Here is a 12954-nt window from a genome sequence, read left to right on the forward strand (position 1 = left end):
ATTCCATGACTTTGCTGATAATTGGGAGAAGGCTGATTGGTCTGTAGTTGCTGGGATCTGTTTTTGCACCTTGTTTGTGCAAAGCGGTGATGTTGGCAGATTTCCAAGAATGGGAGATGGCTGTGGAAGTCAGGTATGGGCTGGCAGATAGATGCAGATTTGGACAGAGCGCTGAGATTTCCATCTCGTATTGCAGTCATCCAACAAAGACCTGATTTAATTATTTGGACTGATCTGGTGAAAAGGGTCATCATCGTCGAGCTGACAGCACCATGGGAGGGAAATATGGAGTGGGCTTATGAAAGAAAGTTGTGTTGGTATGAAGAGATTAGAGAGGTGTGTGATGACCGTTGGCGGAAGTGTGATGTGCTTTTTTTTTTTTTTTTTTTTTTTTTTCTTTTTTGTATACAAGATCGAGGCTCGTGAAAGAGCTAACATTAATCACACAAAAAGTCAAACCGACACATAAAACACAAAAAATAAGGGGAGTGGTAGACAAGATGGGGAGAAAGGGGGAAGGACACAAACACAACATTTGAGAGCAGGGACATCGGGAGAAATGTGTGAGGGGGAGGGCTTTGGGGGAGGTGGCAGAGGTATAAAACATATGAACACTGCAAGGACTTCCAGGAAAGAAGTTGGAATTTCGAAAAAGTGTATCTGGGGTGAATTAGCGGGGGTAGAAAAGATCAAGGTATTGGATGGGGGAAGATAAGAGATGGTGGTGAACAGCTGTTTTAAAGAACTGGAGGGAGGAGTGGGATTGAAGGGAATGGGGGAGTTTGTTCCAGAGGTGGGAGAAAAGGGGAATGAAAGAGTGAAGGTGAGCAGAGAGCCTAGATTTTGGCAGTTTAACCATAAGAGGGTTGCAGGCAGATCTTGTGCGACCTGAAGGAATATTGGGGGGGGGGGGGGGGGGGGGGGGACAGAGCACAGAGAGAGCTGGGGGAGCAAGGCCGGAGAGGAGTCGGTAGAAGACAGAAAGACCACCAACCTGCCTGCGGTGAGTGAGTGAAAGGCCCTCGGAGTTATCTTCATCGCAGGAGATTCCAATGATTCTGAAAGCTTTGGTTTCAACAGCGTGAAGCCGAGCTAGGTGTGAGGCAGGAGCACCAGCCCAGAGGGGGCAACAGTATTCCATTGAGCTGCGGATGAAAGCCTTGTATGTGGTGAGGAGCTCAGGTGTGCCAAGAAAGGACTTCGCACGACGGAGGATGCCCAGTCGGCGACTGGCTTTGGAGGCCAGGTTGGAAATGTGGTATTCCCAAGAAACCCAAGTGCTACCAGTGGAAGTGGGTTGTAGAGGTTTTGTGGCAAGGTCTATGATGAAGTACCTCAAGACGATTGGAGCGTCATCTACACAAGTCAAGAATACCGTGACACAACTACAGGAAACAGCAGAAACAGCCTCATTTTGGATCTGGAGACAGAGGCGAGGGAAGAGTGAATCAACTCATATTTAAAGGCAGGTCTGGTGCGAATATGCATTTGGTTAATATCTGGTGGTGATTATGTAGGATGATGTGCTGTGCTGCTGCTGGGGCCGCCTGTGAGGAGCTGTGCTGGAGTAGGCCCTGGAATAGTGATGATCCACGATTTCCAGCTGAGAAGAGCAACATCGATCAGTGACCTGATACTGTATGTTCTTTTCAGTGCCCTCAGAAGGGTTTCACACCCCTTGACCTTTTCACATTTTTATTGTTACAGCCTGAATTTGAAATGGATTAATTTGAGATTTTTTTTTGTCACTGATCTACAAAAATTACACCATAATGTCAAAGTGGAATTTTTCTTTTAGAAATCTTTACAAAATAATTAAAAAGGAAATACAGAAATATCTAATTTCCATTAGTATTCAACCCCCTGATTCAATCCTTCATAGAAGCGCCTTTGGCAGTGATTACAGCTTTGAGTCTTCTTGGGTATGTAGATCTGTATCAGCTTTGTACATCTGGATGTGGGGAGTTTCTCCCATTCTACCTTGCAGATTTGCTCACGGGTTCTTTCACGTTCACGTTCTTTCTGTCAACTTGGATTAGCCGCGTCGGTCAACTTGGATTAGCCGCGTCGGTGAACAGCAATCAAGTCTTTCCACATATTATCAATGGGATTCAAGCCACTCAAGGGCTTTCACGTTCTTGTTCTGAAGCCAATCCAGTGTTGCTTTGGCTGTATGCTTAGGGTCATTGTCCTGTTGGAACATAAATCTTTGCCACAGTCTAAGGTCTTTTGCACTCTGAAGCAGGTTCTCCTTAAGGATCTGCCTGTATTTGGCTCCTTTAATTGTTCCCTCTATCCTTACAAGTCTCCAGTCCTTGCCACTGAAAAGCATCCCCATTACTTGATGCTGGCACCACCATGCATCATGGTAGGGACAGTGTTAGATGGGTGATGAGTTGTGCTCGGTTTCCGCCAGACTAGTGCTTTGTATTCAGGCCAAATAGGTCAACTTTTGTCTCATCAGACCACAGCATAGTTTGCCTCATGCTCTCAGTCTTTCATGTGCCTTTTGAAAACTCCAGGCATGCTGTCTTGTGCCTTTTCTTAGGATTAACTTCCATCTGGTCACTCTCCCATAAAGCTTAGATTTATGAAGGGCTGCAGAGACTGTTGTCCTTCTGACAGGTTTTCTCATCTCAGCCAAGGAACTCTGTAGTTCTGTCAGAGTGGTCATTGGTTTCTTAGTGACCTCCCTGACCAAGGACCTTCTTGCCCGGTTGCTCAGTTTGGTTGAACGGCCAGTTCTGGGAAGAGTCTGGGTAGTTCCATATTATTTTTATTTTGTAATGATGGAGCTTACCACTCTTGGAAACTTTCAATATTCTCGAAATTGTTTTATACCATTCCCCAGATATAGTCTCCTCACAATTTTATCTCAGAGCTGTACAGACAGTTTGTTGGACTTCATGGTAGAATTTCTGCTCTAACGTGCACTGTCAACTGTGGGACTTCATGTAGAAAGGTGTTTTTCGTTCTAAATCATGTCCCATCATGTGAACTGGACACAGATGGACTCCAATCAAGTTGTGGAGACATCTCAAGTATGATCAAAGGAAATTGGATGAACCTGAGCTCAATTTGGAGTGTCATAGCAAAGGGGGTTGAATACTTATCAACTCAAGACATTTCAGCTTTTCATTTTTAATTACTTTGTGAACATTTCTAACATAAATATTCCACATTGACATTATGGGGTACTATGTGCAGATCATTGACAAAAAACATCTCAATTTAATCAATATTAAATTCAGGCTATAACACGACAAAATGTGAAAAAAAACGCAAGGGGTGTGAATACTTTCTGTAGGCACTATATCCAGTACATATTTAAAAAAATTCCCTTATCTGTGTTAGAGTGTTGTTTCTCTGCCAAAGGTCATGCTGGGAACTTTGCCAACTACTCCCAACATTAGTTAGGGCAGGAATTTGGAATTTAGCCATGGTGTCGGCGATTGCTCGCGTACTCGTTGTGAATTTGTGAAGGACACTGAGGCATTTTTAACATCCACAAACTAATGCCGGTAGAAGGGATGCCAGTTTAACATTCAACCGAGGGACGACACACACATTGATGAATCACCATGCTTGTGATGACAATTTTTAGCGGGGTCGGGATTTTAACTCCTCAAGTGTGCATACCTCAAGGCCATCTTCTATATATATTGTTGTAGTCATCTGAATTCCTATTTGCCTGGTCCAAATCCAACAATCCACGTAAAAGTGGTCATGCTGGCAAACTGATTTGTGTGCTCTGAGCTGGATTACGGGCCTGTTTGACATGATATCTTGCTCCAATGGAACACCCAAGCCAATTGGGCCATGCGCTAATTGGTGTTGTATTTCCTCCGTTCACACCAATTAGTGGCCCAAGCGAAATCACTGGATGCAGGCACGGTCTCCTATTGGGTGCTACTCACCCGGATCTAATCTGTCCTTTAACGGACATGTTTGTCACCTTTAACTAGTGATCGGGACACTCAAATTCACCCAGAGACCAAGAGTAATCCTAAATTGTGTTGATACAACACGGGGTGGGAATATAAAAAGTGAAGCAATGCAATGATGAATCCCCATTCAACAGGATCAACGGACAATGGGCAGATTCCTCAATCTATCAAAGTCTTTAAAGAGCTCCATTCACACTTCATTATGGACAAAAGGCATTGGACAGGACTGAAATACCACAGGCTGCCTCCGGAAGGATGCAACTTGGTCCAGGTGAAGATATGGCTTTTAAAGAGCTCTTCATTGCGTGGCTCGAGGGGGAAAGTGGATGTGGCCTGCTGTGGGGGTGTGGTTGGAGGCTGCGGAGGGCTGCCATGGAGAAACCCCAGTAGTCTGCATGCAGGCTTCACAGCAAGCTTCGTGTGCAACTGCTCCCCACCGCCCCCCCCCCTCACTCCCCTCACCTCCCATAATGGCTAATATTGAACGCAATAACTATGACATCGTTCGATCAGTCGCAGGAGTCTTGCACACCAGGCTGAGTCGACAGGAGTTATCGGAAGCTGTCAAACACTACTATCGTTTCAATACAAACAGTATGTGGAGGTGAAGGTTTCAAACACATTTTGTTTGTGGATCACAAATTGACGTTTTGTAAATACATATCCTGCAGGATATGATCGTTTGCTTTTTTATAGCAGATTGTACTTTATTTTATTACCTCTGCCACTAAAGGTGGATGGAGGTTATGTTTTCACCCCTGTCTGTCTGTCTGTCCAAAATATCTCAAAATTTTGTGGACGGATTCGGACTAAATTTGGCAGAGATGCAGTGTATGCGACAAGGACGAAATCATTAGATTTTGGGTGAAGATCTGTAATCGGATCCGGCTACAACAATTTTTTTCGTGATTCTTCATCATTGGGAGATAGGGGCAAAAACGATACATAGCAGGATATCTCAGAAAGTTACGGACGGATTTGGACGAAACTTGTTGGACCGGTTGGGTGTCTGACGAGGACGATTCGATTCGATTTTGGTGAAGACCTGAATATGGATTCGGATATGAGAATTATTTAAATTTTAAGTGCTTCTTCACCATTGGGAGAAAGGGCCAAAAACGATACATAGCAGGATATCTCAAAAAGTTATGGATGGATTTGGACAAAACCTGTTGGACAGGTTGTGTGTGTGACAAGGAAGAATCGATTAAATTTTGGTGAAGAGCCCGGATCCGGATCCAGCTAGTAGAATTTTAAAGCGATTCTTCACCATTATATATGGTATATTAATATATTAATATACTATATTAATATATTTAATATATTATTATATTAATATATTAATATATTAATATATATTAATATATTTATATTTAGTATATTAATATATTTATATATACATATTCTTCACCATTGAGTGATATGGCCTAAAACGAGGGGTAGATCATGGTATGAAAGGCTGGACCTATGGTGATTCCTGTGATTGATTTTATTATTTTTTAATTGGTGCCACCACCTTGGTTTGTTTAGAACCCACTGACTTTCACAGAACCACGAACAATTCATACATGTATCCAAAGTCTGATGGGATAAAAAGCAAAGGATTTGCTGTTGTTACGTTCTTTGCTGGAAGGGTGTGCTGTCTCGTTGAGCTCCAGTGGGAGAATTGCGTTCACTTCACATGGTTTAAACTGAGGGATCAAAATGATTTCGCAGCAAGGTGCAGGGTGTAAGAGCTCTTTCAGCTCGGGCCCACTCTCAACGACAGCTAAACTGATGGATGGTCTATCAGTATTCAATATGTACCTTTTTTTCTTCTTCTTTTTTTTGTTTACAGAGTCGAGGCTCATGTAAGAGCTAGATCACAAATTAATCACCTGATACCTGCTAAATCACCTGATAAAAAGCTTCCACCAACCAATTTCACTCATGGATTGCTGGGAAACCTTACTCTATGGAAGAACGATAAGGCTTTACCAACATTTTACACTTCCTCACTTATTCGGTCTTCCAAACGGAACACACACGATAATATCCATAATGGTATTTTGTTCATACAATTATCATAGCAAGGCAAGTGAATCCGAATCTGATTCCCTTTGGTATTAGGAACTCCAGGCAGCACTGACTAAATGTTTCGGCAGAGGTGCTTTGGAAGACTAAATTCTTCCCATCAGTGCAAATTAAATACAACAGAAAACAATAGTTCTTGCGCAATTCTTGATTATCTGTAAGTGTTAATTGTAATGTAATTATTAATGTCCTTGTTTTGTTTTTTGGTTCATGCCATCAAACGGTGCTCTCTTAATTTAATAAATATTTCTTATGTGTGGCGTTAGGAATTCTGAAGGCAAGTACGTACTTTCGGAACAATCGTTGTTGTTGATGTTTTTAGACTTTTTACTGAGTTGGACAAACTGTGTCTGGGAAAGGTAAATTAAATGAGTGAATGTCTATGCTCTTTTATTATTGCCTATCTTTACCAGGGTGACATGGGAAGACTGGGCCCCAAGGGGGCAAAAGCAGATAAAGGCGATCCGGTAACTATACCTGCTTCTCTTTGCACCATTCCCAGGCTTCCCTCTTAATGACAACCACAACCCTCATTTTCACCTGCCATTTTCACACCGTTCTCCATCCAAACCGCAGATTCTCACATGCACTCACCTTGTAACCCTTCGTTGTTAGCCTCCACGAGTCGAAGTTCACTGCTCATCACCTCCATTCTTGTCCCTCCACCCCAACCCCTTTTCTCTCGTCTCTGAAATCGCTTCTGAGCGTCCCTTTCCCAGCTATTCCCTTCTGTTTCATCGATTCCTTTTCAGCTCCTGTCATCTATCTCTTTCACGAGCATCAAACATTAAATAGAGAAAAGATAAAAGAAACAAAACATACTGTTTATGCTTCTTTTACAGTTGTGTTGTTTTGTTATTTTTCAGGGACCGTCAGGGCCACCCGGTTTACAGGGAATCATCGGTCAGCCCGGCCCACATGTGAGTTTATGGCATATTGGGTATAATATAGATTCAGAGTGGTGTATACACACACACACACACACACACGCACACACACACACACACACACACACACACACACACACACATATATATATATATATATATATATATATATAATTATATATATATACTAGCTGAGGTACCTGGCTTCGCCCGGGTTGAATAAGAATAAGAAAAATATATGATGAAAAGAACATGTATATTTTAGAGCAATATCACAGTACATTGCCTACATGACGTTTTGTCAATTTTCAATTTCTCAAAACCTCTTGGTATACATTTCTGGTTAACTGGGGATTCCTGGGAAAGGGATTCCTGCGACAGAGTTGTTATCGCTGTGACAGATAAACCTGCGTGACAGGTTTTGCGGTTGATTCCGAAGAGAATCATTAGAGTGCCGTTACGTCTCGAGAACGGACCGTTGGCCGTTTTGTCTCGCGCCTGATTTCGCATCGCTCCAGGTTCTTCACCTCGCTTCAACCATTTTCACAACCATCCAGACGTTAATCTGGTGTGTGTGTGTAACGTGGATTTTGAGTGGGAATTTGCGGTTCGTCGATTGGGAGCCGTTGAACGTCCATACCCGAAGGTGTGATTTCCCAGCCGCCTCTTGAGGACACTTTTGCCTATCTTTGGCAGTGTGACTGTCAACCGAGCGGGATTCTGGTCTCGATACAACATCGTTCTGACGATCGCTTCAACATCACCCGTCCCACAATACACGACCTGTCCCACAGTACCCGAGCCGTCCCACAGTACCCGACCCGTCCCACAGTACCCGACCCGTCCCACAGTACCCGACCCGTCCCACAGTACCCAACCCGTCCCACAATACCCGACCCGTCCCACAGTACCCGACCCGTCCCACAATACCCGACCCGTCCCACAATACCCGACCAGTCCCACGACACCCGACCTGTCCCACGACACCCGACCCGGCCCACGACACCCGACCAGTCCCACGACACCCGACCCGTCCCACGACACCCGACCCGTCCCATGACACCCGACCCGTCCCACGTACCCGACCCGTCCCACAGTATCCGACCCGTACCACAGTACCCGACCCGTCCCACAATACCCGACCCGTGCCAAAACACCCGACCCGTCCCACAACACCCGACCAGTCCCACAACACCCGACCCGTCCCACAACACCCGACCCGTCCCACAACACCCGACCCGTCCCACAACACCCGACCCGTCCCACAACACCCGACCCGTCCCACAACACCCGACCCGTCCCACAACACCCGACCCGTCCCACAACGATTGAAATGGCAGACTTTGCAGCACAGAGTCAGCTCTGACTGGAGCTAAAAAGCTTTGGACTCTCACAATCGGCAAAGCCAGAGGAGCCCAGGGCTTGGAGGCAGGATGAGGGGAGGTCGGAGGGTACGTTAGTCATGACCGTGTCTGAGAGAGAAGGACTTGCACGGATATGGGTTTGGGAGATTGTGGCTTGGGTCAGATTCCCAGAAGGAATTCGTAGCAATGCCGTTAACCACGATGCCGTTAACCACGATGCCGTTAACCACGATGCCGTTAACCACGATGCGTTACCCACGATGCCGTTAACCACGATGCTGTCCATGGGCATGCCGTCCACTGTGAACACCAACGTGCATTTCCTGGGTTTCACCTGCGCTCCTGCAGCGCCGCACTCTGCCACTCTTCCGCATTTGGGGAAGGTCGAGATTAAATCGACCGTCGTTGGTTAACCAAAAAAATATTTCCAACAGTTGAAATAATTGTTTCCAACAGTTGGAATTTAATGAAATTTGAATTCGAATAAAATCTCAACTAAAAAAATTAACTGTTTATTCGTTCTTGGCGCGAAAAAATGGCGCGCATTTTGTCATTATGTGCGACTTTACGTCACTCCTACGGACGTGAAAACATTTGTTTTCCTTAAAGATATATTTAAAATAAATAAAATAGTACATAAATTAACAATAAAAGAAGCTAAAAAACAATTTAAAATACAATAAAAAGCACATTCAAAATATATAAATATGTACGTACATACATTGCCTACATGACGCAGACGACACATGACGCATGACATGACCTCCGCCGGTGCGCGGCGCGCAACCGCTGCTTCACATTCACAACAGAGGCGACGTACACTATTCCTTTACTCTGTCTGTGTTAGCCATGGGTCCGAAGAAGGATAATGCTATTGTTTCCAAGCGTAATGTGGTTACGATGGACGATAAGGTAAATCTGATTAAAAGGTATGGAAAAGGTGGAAAAGTGTCGGTGATAGCGCATAGACCTCATCGCGAATCGGAACCGCAATGCATCATGGGATCGGAAAGGGGCAATAGCGCCGCCACAAACTACACCATGGAATTGCAGCTGGCGCGGTTTTTTAAACCATTGATATTAAAATAAAAAGTCGCCTATAACCACCGGGATTTTATGCTGATTCCGAATCTGTCTAAAACTTTTCTCCGATGTGTCGTTCTTGAGTTATAAGCGGACATCAAGACAGACAGACAGACAGACACTCCTCCTTTATATATATATATATATATATATATATATATATATATATATATATATATATATATATATATATATATATATATACATATATATATATACATATATATATATATATATATACATATATATATATATATATATATATATAATATATATATATATATATATATATATATATATATATATATATATATATATATATATATATATATATATATATATATATATATATGTTCAAAAGACCTGGTCACAAGTGTGCCGCACTGACCGGGTCCTCAGTCGAGGTCCTCAGCATCATCCCGTTTCGGCCCTTCAACCTCGATACGGTCAGCTCAGGTGGGCCAGCAGGGGCACATACACATCCACATGCAGCAACTACACCTGGATGCGTACATACCCCCAGCCAGTGCGAACGCAGACTACAACAACAACACCTCCGCATCCAGAATCCACAGCACCACACAAACATGGTGGAACACTCAAACACCCTCCTTTATACCCTTCACCACTCACCAACAAAACACACCAGATCATTCATACACACACATACACACCCATACAGACACATACATACACACACACACACACACACACACACACACACACACACACACACACACACACACACACACACACAACAACCAACCAACCACCTACCCTTACAACATACACCACTCAACATACAAAAATACACACTCATGCAAAAATTCATTCATGCAAAAACACACACCCTCACCCACTCACTCATATACACAAAATAAGAAATAATAATAGTAACAAAACAAACAAAAAAAAAACCCCACACGCAACCAACCTACACCGTTCGACGTGCCTCCATAAACTTCCTCCATATCCAAAATGAGCCTTTCAAGGCAACCTGGGACACCTTGTCACACATCCTCCTTCTTTCCGTCCCACACACTCCAAGCCGAGCAAGAAATGCAGAAAAGGAATTGCCAATATACCCTCCACACCCCACCTCAAATGGCTGACACGAAACTCGCCAACCCTTCTCCCGGCACTCTGCCTCCAGCTCACTGTACTTTCCTCTCTTCCTCTCGTGCACCTCCTCCATGTTCTCTTCCCAAGTTACCGACATTTCCTCAAAGATGACCTGTCTTGTTGCACCTGACCAAATGACAATGTCAGGCTGCAACCTTGTCACACAGATCTCCTCTGGGAATACCAATTGTGGCTTTAGGTCTGCCACCACCTGCCAATCACAAGCATCTGACAGCCCTCTTGCTTTCCACCTCCTCTCTCCACCTCTTACCACTTGGCCCTCTTTGACAAACCACACCTCTCCCCCATCAGTCTCCTTCTCCACTCTTCTTTCTCTCGACCTCAGCACCTCTTGTTGCACCATCTGCACCACCACTGCCAGCACTTGATCATGTCGCCACCTGTATTGTCCTGCTGCCAATGCCACTGAACATGCACTCAGTGCATGCTGCACCGTTCCCACACCTCCACACAAATAACATCATACATACATACATACATACATACAAACATACATACATACATACATACATACATACATACATACATACAAACGCACACAGGGTATTTGGATTTATGTACTGTGTTTGTATTCAATGACAATCTTACATTCTCATTCTTCACTTCATATCATGAGAATAATTTTGCAGCAAGTCTTGAACAATCACTTCCAGGTAAGGCTTTGCAGGTCCAAACACCAACAGCAAGAAGGTGATTTAATTCCATATATGGACATATGGCTTGTGCTTTATGCAGGGAGCTGATGGAGAGCCAGGACAAAGAGGCCCTCAGGGGCAATACGGCATGAAGGGAGATGATGGACCACGTGGATACAAAGGCCCTCCAGGACCTCCAGGGCTGCAGGTGAGTTACCTTTCTTCACAAAATATCTGAGGTGTGATGAAATTTCTGAGAGTGTTGACATATGGCTTTTTACCACTTTAAAATCCTTTATTTTTGCCCTTCATATTTGTCTTTAATTTTGAAGACATAGTTGTGCATATTTCGCTCTGCTTTGAGACCTATCTTTATCCATGATCGATTGGTGAAGAATATTACCATAGCTATATCTGCTCAGACCCTGCCTTGTGGGCTCAAGCCTAGGGGCTCTATTTATTATATATATATATATATATATATATATATATATATATATATATATATATATATATATATATATATATATATATATATATATATATATATATATATATATATATATATATATATATATATATATATATATATATATATATATATATATATATATATATATATATATATATATATATATATATATATATATATATATATATATATATATATATATATATATATATATATATATATATATATATATATATATATATATATATATATATATATATATATATATACCTTGTGGGCTCAAGCCTAGGGGCTCTATTTATTTGTGCCCCCCATGCCTTTTATATATATATATATATATATATATTTGTGCCCCCCACACACACATGCACAGGACGCGAAATCTGGATTGGCGGCTCTGCTTGATGTTTAGCCAATGGGGACCAATGAATAAATCTCTGTCTGTTGACAGAGTGGCCGGGCTGAGGCCTCCAGAAGACCCTTTGGGTCGGAGGTGACGCTTTGGTCTCGGACTTCGGTCCACAGGAGATCGGGACAGCGCTCGTCACGCTGTTATGTTCGTTGATTATATATATATATGTATGTATATATATATGTATATATATATATGTATGTATATATATGTATATATATATATGTATGTATATATATGTATATATACATATATATACATATATATATATATATATATATATATATATATATATATACATATATATATATATACACACACACACACACACACACACACACACACACACACACACACACACACACACACACACACACAGTGCATTCAGAAAGTATTCAGACCCTTTCACTTTTTAAACATTTTGTTATGTTGCAGCCTTATGCTGAAATCGTTTAAATTCATTTTTTCCCTCATCAATCTGCACTCAATACCCCATAATGACAAAGAGAAAACAGGATTTTAGAAAGTTTTGCAAATTTATTAAAAAGAAAAAACTGAAATATCACATTGACATAAGTATTCATACCCTTTGCTATGACATTTGAAATTTAGCTCAGGTGCCTCCCATTTCTCTTGGTCATCTTTGAGATGTTTCTACACCTTGATTGGAGTCCACCTGTGGTAAATTCAATTGATTAGACATGATTTGGAAAGGCACACACCTGTCTATATAAGGTCTCACAGCTGACAATTGCATATCAGAGCAAAAACCAAGCCATGAGGTCGAAGGAACTGCCGGCAGAGCTCAGAGACGGGATTGTGTCGAGGCACAGATCTGGGGAAGCCAACAAAAAAATCTCTGCTGCATTGAAGGTTCCCAAGAGCACAGTGGACTCCATAATTCTTAAATGGAAGAAGTTTGGAACAACCAGGACTCT

At 42.5% G+C, this 12954-nt stretch overlaps 1 protein-coding gene across 1 annotated transcript in view; it reads left to right on the forward strand.

The window, feature by feature from the left end:
- The window catches only part of LOC137438890 (uncharacterized), a gene marked incomplete in the record, with an annotated part of 494558 nt that overhangs the window by 355210 nt on the left and 126394 nt on the right, over nt 1–12954 (forward strand). Inside the window, 3 exon segments of the mRNA XM_068134344.2 lie at nt 6434–6487; nt 6887–6940; nt 11233–11340. Coding sequence (XP_067990445.2) covers nt 6434–6487; nt 6887–6940; nt 11233–11340 — 216 coding nt within the window.

This window comes from Myxine glutinosa, chromosome 13, assembly GCF_964187855.1.
Source record: "Myxine glutinosa chromosome 13, kmMyxGlut1.1, whole genome shotgun sequence".
NCBI classification, from domain to species: Eukaryota; Metazoa; Chordata; class Myxini; order Myxiniformes; family Myxinidae; genus Myxine; species Myxine glutinosa.